We start from the raw sequence: 12524 nt of genomic DNA, 5'->3' as shown, positions 1-12524 counted from the left end.
GAAGGGTTTAATAAAACAATATGACAATAACAAAAAAACCTGGGAAAAAAACCCTTTTTTTGCTTCGCAAAAATTCTTCTTTAACTGGGAATGTTAAAAAATACGGAAAAATTTTAGAAATCGTGTGGAATACAGTTTCGTGTAAATTTTAAAAGCCCGTTCGAACAAAAGGCGAACTAAAACCCAAATAGATCTTTACTGAAAAGAAAACGAGTTCTTTTTTGTAAAGTTCACTTTATCACTTATTCATGTTACTTAATAATATATGACAAAGCGTTCTCTAAGGAACTTTTGAGACGACATACATTACCTTTTCGCCTATACTTAAAAGAGAACAAAGATGACAATGTGTACAACCCACGGATTTTGGGGGGGGGCCCCGAAATTAAGGGGGTAGGAAACAAAAAAGCAACCCAACCCCGGCATAAAAAAACCCCCAATGGGTTTAAAAACAATTCCGACATTGCAAAAAAAGGTCCTGAAATGAAATTTTTTTTAAAGGGGAAAAAAACACCCTTATTGAAAGCATAAGATATCACAACCGCTATAAACTTCTCATTCCTTTTTTTTTTCCAAAGGTTAAGTTAAAGAAAGATTAAAAAAAGGCAACTAAAAGTTAGGCAGCGGAAAATATTCATATAAAAGAAACATAGAATCATTGCATATTTTAATTAAGATTAATATTTCATGTTTTTAACCGATCCCCGGGAAAAAATAAACATTTTAAACTGGGAAATTTAAAAATTTTCCCCCCGAAAGCCCAAAAAAGGGAAAACCCGCATAGGAAGTTTGTCATAACAACCAACGACAACTTTCTGGCTATAGCTACATCGTCACGCTGTTTCCCCTTTTAAAGGCAAGATGAACTTTGTGTATTCTCCCGAAATTAAAAGTATGGAAAAAAAATTTTTAAAATTCTTTTAAAATTCCTTTTCACCTTAAAGGTATACCTGGGACCTAACAAAATCGTGAAACAATCCTTTAGAATTTCAACCAAGCAAAACAATAGCAGACCTCGGTTTGATTAAGTTTGTTTATGCGAGGGAATTTCCCCCCTCAAATATTTTCACAAAAAACAATCCCCCAGTATAGCAAAGGAAAATTAAAACTATTTTTTCAAGCAATTTGTACAATATTTAAGATGTTTCCAAAGTTATAGAAATTAAATATACGCGAGGGTAAAGACATATTACCTGAAGATAAGGAACTGTCCAACTGCGATGAACATAAACATAAAGAAGTTTTTAAGAAGACAAAAATAGCAGTAGCATATTTCCCATCCACCCCTGCTTGTTGTGGAAAAGCGTTAGCAAAGGGACCCCCCTCCCGACTAAAACGTTTGGGAAAGAAAACTCCCCATAAAAATCGCCCAAAATTTTTATTAGTTGTAAACGGGAAAATAATCTAATATTTTTGGTAAAAAAAAATAACCTTTACTTTGGGAATCAGTAAAGGACATACTAAAGTTTTCCCAAAAATTTTAAGAGATTTAATATTTTTTTTTTCCAAATTTTATGCTAATAAAGGGGGAAAATCGGGGGTAAAAATAAATTTAGTTGGGCGGAATAAAAAATTTTTTTCTGACTTTCTTTTTACTTATTTCTTAAAATTTCCCCCATCTTTTTTTTGGGGAAAAAAAAACTACAAAAGACTTTTGCCAACGATTCTTTTTAGATGAGATTTATCAGGTATGTGGGGACCTCACAAAAAAGGAATAAAATTTTTACCGGAATCCCTCAAGGAAACCCAAAACGTTTTTTTTCCAGGACTTTAGGTTTTTGCCCTAATGCATCAGGAAAGGAATTTATTGAATTTTAATTTTTTTGAGGAAACGATTATCTATTTTCTGAAACAAACAGCGGTATGAAACCCGTATCATTTTTAAAACCCCGGGCTTAACGTTTTCTTGGTAATTTTTCAAACTGGGGGTTTAGATAAAAAACTTCACTTCCCCACGAATTTAAAAAGTTTAAATCTACGAATAAAGGCTGAAGCCTTTGACCCTTTTTTTTTTTTCTTTTGACGCGCCCCCTAAAAGTTCCCAAATTTATAAAAACCCGTAACCTAATATTCTCTTTCTATCCCTCATCAAAAATTACAAGAAAAAGCAATAAAATTTAAAAAATATATCATATTTATGTCGTTTTTTATATGTAAATTTAAAATAGAAAGACCTCGTAAAAGATTTTCGTACACAAACCCCTACACAACCCTGAACCATTTTTACATATTAATTTTGTCCCGCCACTCAAACAACCCTTTTTTAAAACATCCCCTTTTTACTTTTATAAAAAACCCTTTGTCCCAAATACGGGTTTTTACCAATGGTACCACTGCCAAAAAATAAAAAAACAAAACCCCGAATATAAAGCAAGTCAAAAAAGCGCCCTTTTTAGTAAATCCCCCTTCTTTGTAACGTATAACCGGGTCGTCACGAACCTGTCAAAATTTTTAACAAACACAAGAATACCCCGAAAACTTCACAAAATAAAAATGAAAGGAAACCGAAATAAAGAAAAAAGAAGAAGAAAGCAAGGGCCCCAAAGGGTTTAAGTGTAAAAAGAACCAAATTTGTTTTTTCCCATACGACCATTGTGGGAAAAACCTAATAAACCCGTACCCAACCTGTGAGAACATTCGTTTCCTTTTGCACCCCACACCTCACTGTGATCAAAAATATCATAGGGGCGCTGGTTTTAAAAAAAAGGGGTAAACAAAGTTATTTATAGACGCTATTTTTTCAAGGATAAACAAAAAAAATTTTTTGTTATCATAGACGCTAGGTTTAAAAAAGGGGGAAACAAAATTTCATAGACGCAGTTTTAAACAAAAAGAAAAAAAAGTTATCTAGACCTAGTTAAAACAAGGGGTAAACAAAGAAACCCAAGAAAGCTTGTTAAGCAAGATAAAAAAAAGTTATCATAAACGCTAGTTTAAAAAAAGGGGGAAACAAAGTTGTCATAACCTAGTTAAAAGGGGGTTCAAGGGGCATTTTTTTAAAAGAGATCTCCATTTTGGGATGTCACAAGGGTTTTTTGTTAGATATTCCTCTATTTTTTATCAGAATTTCAAATCTGTTTTTTTTTTTTGTTTTGCATATATTTTTTATGTTCCCGTTGTTGGAATTTTCAAAGGGAAAACCCCCCCTCTAAATTTTTTTGTTAACAGCTTTTTCTTTTTTTGTGGGGCCCACTTTTTCGATGTATTTGGGTCTAATTTCCGTGTTTTGGGGGCTCCGGGGCTTCCGGGAAAACTCCCTTAACCTTTACCTTTTTTCCCTTTACAAACTTTGGGTTACAACGAGCAATTTTCTCCAACATAAAAGGCATATCTTTTTTTGGAAAATTTGGTGTATACGTACTGACAAAATAAAAATGGTTCAGTTTATGAAAGTAACCTTTGGTGGCAACTTATTGACATATGCATTTATTATAGATTGATGTCAACTTATTAAAAACTTTATTTAGTGAAAGAAGCCTTTGGTGTGAACTTATTTAAACCCTTTATTTTGAAAGAAAACCCCTTTTGGGTGAAAATTTTGGAAAATTTTTTTAGTGAAAGAAGCCTTTTTGGGGTGAAAATTTTTGACATTTATTTAGTGAAAGAAAAAACCTTTTTTGTGAACTTTAAGGGAAATTTATTTATGAAAGAAGTTTTTGGGGTGAACTTATTGACATTCATTTAGTGAACGAAGCCTTTGGTGTGAACTTATTGACATTCATCTAGTGAAAAAAAGCGTTTTGGTGCCAACTCATTGACAAAATCCTTTTGTGTCAAATAATTGATTTATTCTCTTTGTGACAGTGGCATTTGGCGTTAAATTACTAATACATTTCTTTTGTGAAGTTTTTGTGTCAACTTATTGATATTGACATGTTCTATTTGAAAAATAGCTTTTGGGTTTTCTTTTTCTGGCATACGGGTTTTTGTGAATTTAAATCTTTGTTGTCAATTTAATTTTCTGATCCTTTTGTGAAGCTTACCCGAAAATACTATTTTTTTTGAAAAATAGGGGTTTAAATTCCAAAATTTTTACATATTCGTTTTTTGGGGAAAAATTTTACTTTGGGGTCCCCAAAGCATTGACCCTATCCTATTTAAAAGAGAAATTCCCTTTTTGTCATTTTTTTTTTGATATAAATCAATTTTGAAAATTTTTGGGTCACAAATTTTTAAATATTCATTTAATTAAAACGCCGTAATTGGGGGGTCCCAAATTACCGAATATACTTGCCCGAAACGCGATTAAACAAATTCGAAAGGGAAAAAATGACCCTTTTAAAAAGAAAAACACAAAACCAAAATTGAACTTAAAACATATGATATCACTCCACTTATTATATTATTTCTCACATTTACTAAAACACCATTTAGATGAAAACATGTCCTACTAAAGTTGTGACTGTATAATTAACACTGAACAAAATAATAGTACAAGGAAAACCTTACAACTTTATCTAGTGTCCCAATGTTTTGTTTAAAACAATTTTTTTACCTGAAGAGTTTTTTCTTCTTTTGGGAAAAAAACATAGAAACCCACCGGGAAGTTTTCACATCACCCATTTCCCCCCAAAGCATATCATTCCCATTTATACTTTTCCCCCTAAAATTGAATCGGCACTTCCGATAATTATCATATACACGCCCATCAGGAAATCTGCTACGCATAAATTTGTCAGAAGAACTCCATTACCCGTCTTGAAGCTCGTTCTTTCCTGTAAAAAAAAAGTAAAACAAAGCCAAAGCATCCCAAAAAGACAATAAATCCAATTAACCCCAAAAAAAAACCGCCCTGAAAAACTTCATTTCTCAAAGAGGGGCAAACACATGACGAGAACTCCTTTTTAGGGGGAAAACAAAATTTATACTGGAACCGAACTTGGTTTTTAAAAACAGCATAAAAGATTTAAAAATCGGATATCAGGAGTTCCCTGAGTCGAGTCCCCGCAAACACAAATTTTTGGAAAATTTAGTATTTCATTTCCCCCCAAGATCAAATTTTTTCAATTTTAGCAACCCCGAAAATCTTTTTTCTTTTAATGGGTTTAAATGAGATTGGTTTTAAAGATTTTAAAGTTTTTTAGGGCACCAGACCTTCAAAAATTCCCCGTAAAACCACAGAAATCTTCCCAAAAATTTTTTTAAATTCTAATTCTTCTAGTGAAACTAGACCATTAAAGGTCCCTTTATCTATTCCACTGATATCTGTGTTTCCATCAAAATTGACCGACCTTAGTCGGGACAAATTTGTAAACAGATTTCTTCCTAAATCTTTGAGGTCGTTGTTACTTAGGTCAAGCACAAGCAAAATTTTTTAAGCCCTTTTGGGAAAAAATTTTCCTCCAAAAAGTTGTAATCCCTTTCGAAATAATTTAATGTTGCAAGAAATGGAAAATTTTCAAAAGAAAAGTCCCCCAATCTAAATGTCCCCCTACGGGCAAATGATCTAATATTTCCGTGGGGGTTTTCCCCCAAAAAAATTCCGTCATTTAAAAAGGACCAAATTTTTTGTTCCATCGCATATGTTTAAACCCGGGGCGACGCATATTGTTGAGTTTCTACAACGGAGGAACCACACAAAAGTGTTTTTTTCTGAAAAAAATTTAAATTTCAGTCGAGGGCTGTTTTTTAAAAGACCGACTTTGGGAAGCCCGCGAAAAAGGGCACATAAAAAGGAAAACCCCGGGGGTCTCCCTTTAAAAAAGCCCCCACTTAACAGGGTGAAAAATGGTTTTTAAAATTTTTTTTTTTTCCAATTTTAAAATACATGAATATAGATTTCTTTTATATTGGCCCTTTTAAAGGGAAGGGGGTGGAAAATATTAAATTTCTATTTCTTTAAAATTTCAAATTGATAAAATAAAAATTTCAAATAATTTTCACATTCGTATGATTTGAAAAAAACAAATTTTAAACCATGATCTGGCCCAAAAAAATAAAGGGGGGCAGTAAAAAATAAATGTTTTCCCTTTTAACTATTTACACACGAGGTTTTTGATATTTAAAATTTTTTTTTCAAATTTACAATTTTTTTTTTTCCCATTATTGACTGCATCTTTTTTTTCTGTGTTTCGTCGTTTTCCCCTGTTAAAAAACCGCCAAAAATTTTTGTTTTCAAACCCGGGAAAAAAGTTTAAATTTTTGCACCGAAATTTCCCAAATTTTTAAAGACTTTAATAAACCCTGGGTTTTTTTCCCAATCGAGCAATTCCCAAATGCCTTTAAAACGCTGTTTTTAATGTCAAAACATTCTTTTTTTTTTGTTTTCATCCCATTTTTTTTAAACAAATTTTCTCGTCCCCAAACAACCACGCGAGAAAAAAAAACGGTAACTCTATCGTGTAAAATCTTTCGAGGGGCGCCCCCAAAATCCCTGAAAAAAAGGTCCCAAATAAACGTTTCGGGAGCCTGATTTTCACAATTCCCCTTCGCGTAAGGGCAGGGGGTTGCTTAAAATTTAGACTCTTTTAAAAGGTAAATTGCGTCCGGAGCATAAAAAAGGGCGATATGACAAAGGGGGTCCTAAAATTTAGGGGTCGTTAAGGCAGTCCGACCCGGGAAAAAATTTACTATAGAAATTTTTTAAAAAAAGGAAGTAATACCATTTGCCCGTTTAAAGGACAGCAATAATAACAATATTTAAATCAAAGGGCGGGGTGACAATTTTAAAAGGGCGCCATAAGTTCGAAAAAGCCTGGTGGCACAAAAACTAAAAATGCAAAGGGTCCCCTTTGGAAGCTTAGAACATTAAAAAAAATAATTTTTGTAGACAGTTTAAAACGAGTTTGGGTTTTTGAAGTTAAAGGGAAAAATGCAACCCAAATTCCTAGCACCCCGGGTAAAACAGAACCCTGTTTTTAAAAGCACAGAAAAAAAGGCCTATTTGGAAAAAGGCCACAATTAAAAACACGATGTCAAACCCCGACATAAAACCCACAATTTGGGGTAAAAAATGGACGTGGTAATATCGACATTTACCCCAAAAATAGTCAATAAGGACAAAACAAAACCCAAAATTTTTTAAAAAAATAATTTATACCTTGTAAAGTAATTAATTAAAAAAAAGGATCTGATAATTTTTGGGAAAAGGGAATATTGTTTCTTAAATAAAAAAAACTAAACTGAAATAGAAACAAAGAAACAATAATATCAAGAAAATTATCGGGAAAAAAAATTAGATTTAAAAAAGGATAACATGGGGGAAACAGAAAAACCCTTTCGGTACAAAAGTTAGTTTTGGGTTAAAAAGGATTTTGGAAAAAAATAGATAAAACTTTTTCGGGACAAAAGCTAGTTAGATTAAATAAAGATATCGTGGAGGAAATAGATAAAACTTATCGGTACAAAAGTTAGTTAGATTAAATAAGGATATCGTGGAGGAAATAGATGAAACTTATCGGAAAAAAAGTTTTGTTTTTGATTAAAAAAGAAAATCGGGAGGAAAAAAAATAAAAAGGGGGGTTTTGGGGGCAAGAAACTGTCTTATTGCCCTCGACCTCTAATGAAACCCAATGTTACAGCATAGAAACTTTAAACGGCATGGAAATACCAACAATAAAATAAAAAAGAAATGGCAACTCCACAGACCGCCAAACATGTTGAAATGAAAATGTTTCAAATACAGTAAGGACAGGAAAATGTATTAACCCTTTTAAATAAAGGGCGTTAAACCCTTTCCCTATTGGACCCAACAGATTTCTGCCTTTGCGGGCCCGTGTAAATTTTATGAAACTGCACATATTCGCCCTTCAGTTTTTTCTTTTTTATAAGCCCCCCCATTTAACAGTTTAAAGGTAAATTTTCCCAAAAATTTAAAGAAAGGGCAAGTTTTATTAAGGAATTTTGCAGGGGAAGGGGGTTTAAACATTGACCTAGAAAGGGGAAATTAAAAAAATTTTTACAAGCAAATATCATTTTTACCATTACAGTCCAGTTCGTCTTTAAAAAACTTTGCAATCAGAAAAAACCATTAAAATATATAAAGCTGTGGAATGCAAAAGCCTACTTGCCCTTTTAAAAACCGGTAGCACATTTAAATTTTCTACAAAAGAGGGCTACATAGATCTCTAACAAAAAAATATTATAAAACTTAAACACTCATGCATTTTTGTGGGGGTTAATCCAAAATTTTTTCAAAACCAGGGAAAAAAAGATATCGATTGAGGGCCTATCCCGTGTCTGGTAAGATTTTTTTACAGGTCGACAAATCCCGAAATATCGACCGACCCTAGAAAGAAACAATTGTTTTGTTATAAAATATAATAATAATAAAAAACAAAAACCAAAAAAAAAAAAAAAAAAAAAAACACGACTGGACGAATAATTAAGAAAAGGGTAATACAATCGAAATGTTTTCAGTAGTTTGTCATTTTCACCGGTGGTCTGGTTTAAAATTGTCATATTTGTTGACGTCATTTAGGCCTATGCAATGACGTCACTGCTGAAAGTCAATATTTGTTGTTGGCCCCGAGTCAGTGCCACTTTTTGTTGTGATTTATGTGACTGTGTTTAAGTCACTGGAAAGGATTTTAATTTTTTATTAAACAATAAATCTACATGTGGCGTAGAATTGTTTTATTAAAGGTAGATCTATGAATATCAACATGGCTGGACAAAGCCACATGACTATAGATCTATATGCCAGAAATATCAGTTAATCAAATGCATGCAGCTATTTAAAATGAAAATATAGAGCTAGATCTATACGAAATGAAAAATATTTCCGGCTGTCGTTTGAAAACTATTATTTCACAGTATTACCTATGTTACAAAGGGAAGGTACCATGGTAACGCTTCTCGAAAATCAGTTAATCCAGACAGGGCAAAAATAGATCTTTATAAATAACACATTGGCAGTGAGGGTGTTATTGATATTGTCAACCCGAAAAATAGGCGAGGGTGTTAATACATTTTCAAATCAACAATTTTTATAAATTATTTAATTAAAACGTATATTTTTTTTTTTAAAACAACTTTTAAAATTTAAAATCAACAATTTTTATTAAGTATATTTTTTTAAACAATAATTTAAAACCTATTAAAATAATTTATAATTGTTTGTTCGTTTGCTCTTTGATTGTTAACTTTTAGTATTCTGTATAATAAATCGTACAACGGTACTTTGTCTTGTAACATTTTAATGAAAAATAAACAATAGTAACCACAGAGCGCACTTGTTTTGTCTCGATATTGTATATTATTATATTTTATGTTTGGAATGTAATTAATTACTTCTTTTGGTGGAGGAAGCCCAAACTGGTCAAAGTACAAATTATTCAAGTAACAAACCCAATGTGTTCCAGATCCAACAGAGTCGTCTAAATTTATAAATCCACACTCATTGTTTGTTTTTAATTTTAATAAATTATTTCTACTAAATACACCTCTGAAATTTTTAATACCGAGCTGTGTAACCCATTGTTCAATTTCAAAGTTAGAAATTGGTTTGTTTATAAATTTTATTTTTTTTTACTATAGGAATTCGTCTGTAAGGTCTTCTCTGAGAATCAATCTGTATACCCTGACCATGTCCCTTACCACTTAACAAAGATGTAATCAAAGGTATTCCTAGACTAGCAGCCAGCATACCCAAAAAGCCACCATTTTGCATTTGTTTTTGTGTTAATTTAATCACTCCATAGCCTAATAGTTGCCTTTTTTGATTAGGTGTAATATATGGTATTATCATATTTCTCTTATCATTAGCTACTGAAATCATACCATTTCCAAGTAACTTACTAACACCAGTACTGGCCAGCCCAGAAAGGGCTCCAATACCCAGAGGGGCTAATATTTTTGGGGCTATTTTTGCTGCCATTGGAAGAATTGTTTTTCCTAACAAACCAGCCAAAGCTCCTAAAAATCCACCATTTTGACCTTGACTGGACATTTATTTTTTTGAAATTGTAATTTCTTATCCCTTCTTATTTGTAACAGCTTTTTTAATTTGATTAATTTGTGTTTTTGTTAAAAGTAAAGGGAAGTTTCCACGTAATTGTTCATGTTTTAATCTAAAATTATATGGAGTTTTATTATTATAAGCTTGTGCTAAATTTTTCTTTTGTCCATCTGTTAGGTTAACTTTATATTCAATATAATTTGATGACATTATATACTTTATATTTATTTTAATTTAATTTTATTTTATTTAAACAGTAACAAGTTCATTTCCAATAGTATTTATTTCAACTGTTTCTTTATACAATACAATTGCGTAAACACGATATCATGCAGTGGGAAGTGTATTTAAACGAAAGTGTAATGTAATATGCTTAGGATCTTCCGTTATTACTTCCTTTTTATATTCCAAGTTAAAATGAACAAATCCAAACAAACTTTGAAAATTAAATCTATTTAAGAGACTTCCAGTAGTTTTGTTATTTTGTTTATAATAATAATTAATTACATCATCATATATTCTTGATATACTTGTGTATTCTGTTTCTGGATAAAAAACACCATTACCAACTTCAAGACGACAGGAGCTTAAAGTGCAATCATTATTTGCTGCATTAATTTTAAATGTATCTAATAAATGTGGATTATGTTCTTGTGAATTACTTTTGTCAGGTCGTTGTAAATAAACAAATACATGTTGTGGTTTTGTTACACCAGCCGTTATTCTAAAAGTTGTATTAATTTGTTGTGTATCAGTTGATTGTGTTATCATTTCCCGAAGGTATGACCATCTTGCTTTTGTAAATCTTTCAGAAATTAGATTAAGTCCAAATTCATTGAAAATTAAACGTGGAACCCATAGAATTAATTTTGTTACAATTACCCTACCTGGGTCTCCGCCAGCTCTAAAAATTAATTCATCATCATTTGTCAGCTGTAATATTATTTGAATTTGACTTGGAGGTAAAATATTAGTTTCTAAACCCTGAAAAAATGAATAATTATTTAGTGGAATTTTAACATTTACCTCATTAACACCTTGGATTAATACCTTTCTAAAAGCAAAACCTTTATTATCATCAGCGGCAGCAGTAGCAGTAGTATCTAAATAAATATATTCGTTTGTTCCAGTTGATTCTGCATAATCATTAGATAGTTCAACCAGATTCTTTACATTTACTACCTTATATAAATTATCACAATCATATACAATTTTCCCATTTTGTTTAACCATTAACTGATAAATTAATGAAGCTGCATTATTAATTAAAGCAATTTGATCTCCACCAGCATAAGGATTACCATCACCAAGTTTATTAACTTTAAAACTTACCTCAAAATAACCATTAAACCAATCAAAATATGAGCTTCTATTATTAATTGTAAATTGATATCCGTTTTTTGTTGCTTAACATTATTTCCCAAGACAGATATTAAAGCTTTATCTAATTGAATAGGAGTTAGTTCATATCTTTCACAATATTGTTTTGTTCTAAACATGTATATATTATATATAATTTTATTTTTTTATAAATTAATCTATTGATACGTTTTTGTCGAGCTGAAGCTGCCGCAGGTGGACGTGAGTCCCGGAGTTAAAACTCCGCGACAGGGAACTAAAGTTCGCTCCCGATCCTGACAATAATCTATTCAATCTTATATTAATATCCTCCTTATTATTTTTAATGTTATTCTTTTCTTGTAATTCCTTAGCAATTAAATTGCCAACTGCCGGAGCAGGTTTCTTTTTAAATTTTTCAACAATTTTATTAGCAGCTAAATTTCCAACTTCCATTCCAACCTTTTTTGTTCCACGTTCTAACGCAGCTTTTCCTGCTGTTTCCAGAGCTTTTTTTCCAGCAGATGCAACTCCACTTGAAAACAATTTCGTTAAAGTGTCAAAGATACCTGTACCAAGGACTGCGTCCTCGGAGACCCCAGGTTTACCACATATAATTTCTTCTCCTGTAAGAGCATTAACATAAACAAATATTCCTTTATTTTTATCATAAACTTTTTTCCTCATTATATAAAAATAAAATTTAATTAAATTTCTTTTAAAATTAATGTAAAACTTGTTTCAATTTTATTTAAATTAATTATTCTACCAAATATGTCTGTAATATATATTCTTATTGAATTTATCATAGTTTTATTAACTTCAGAATATCCAATTATCCGAGGTTCTTTTGTAAATGGATAAGCTCTTGTTAAATCTGCAGTACTTAAAGCATAGATAATATCACTGAAATTACCATCAACAAGTGAATTATCAATAAGATCACAATGAATATAAATTGTATCCAAAGAGTTAGTTATATCTGGTGTTGTAGTTCCCCATTCAGTATTTCTCAATGCTTTTTTCTCAAATCCAAGCAATGTATGAAAATTTGACATTCTTAAATCCAACATAAAATTATCTTTAATTGAAATCAAAATCTTAAAATTACTTAAATCAAATTCCAAACTTATTGGAGCAATGTCTGATTTATCAAATTCATAATCATCATTACTTATTAATGTTTCCCTTATGTAATTATTAATATCAGTGTAACTGTAAGAACCATTTGTTCATCTCATCTTTCCATTCTTTACCATTATTATAATGAATTCTTTTATTGTCATAT

The 12524-nt window shown here is 31.2% G+C and overlaps 1 protein-coding gene across 1 annotated transcript in view; it reads right to left on the bottom strand.

Annotated features, from left to right (window-relative positions):
* Window positions 1-3212: 3212 nt before the first annotated feature.
* The window catches only part of LOC128558040 (uncharacterized), a 37751-nt gene continuing 28439 nt past the window's right edge, over window positions 3213-12524 (bottom strand). The window contains exons 9-11 of the mRNA XM_053546812.1: window positions 11806-11862; window positions 4694-4715; window positions 3213-3360 (exon numbers count right to left, since the gene is read on the bottom strand). Coding sequence (XP_053402787.1) covers window positions 3213-3360; window positions 4694-4715; window positions 11806-11862 — 227 coding nt within the window. The remainder of the gene's footprint in view (window positions 3361-4693; window positions 4716-11805; window positions 11863-12524) is intronic.

Source organism: Mercenaria mercenaria, chromosome 6 (assembly GCF_021730395.1).
Source record: "Mercenaria mercenaria strain notata chromosome 6, MADL_Memer_1, whole genome shotgun sequence".
In the NCBI taxonomy this organism is placed as follows: Eukaryota; Metazoa; Mollusca; class Bivalvia; order Venerida; family Veneridae; genus Mercenaria; species Mercenaria mercenaria.
Note: the sequence above shows the minus strand (reverse complement) of the source record. Positions and strands in the feature narration are given on the sequence as shown.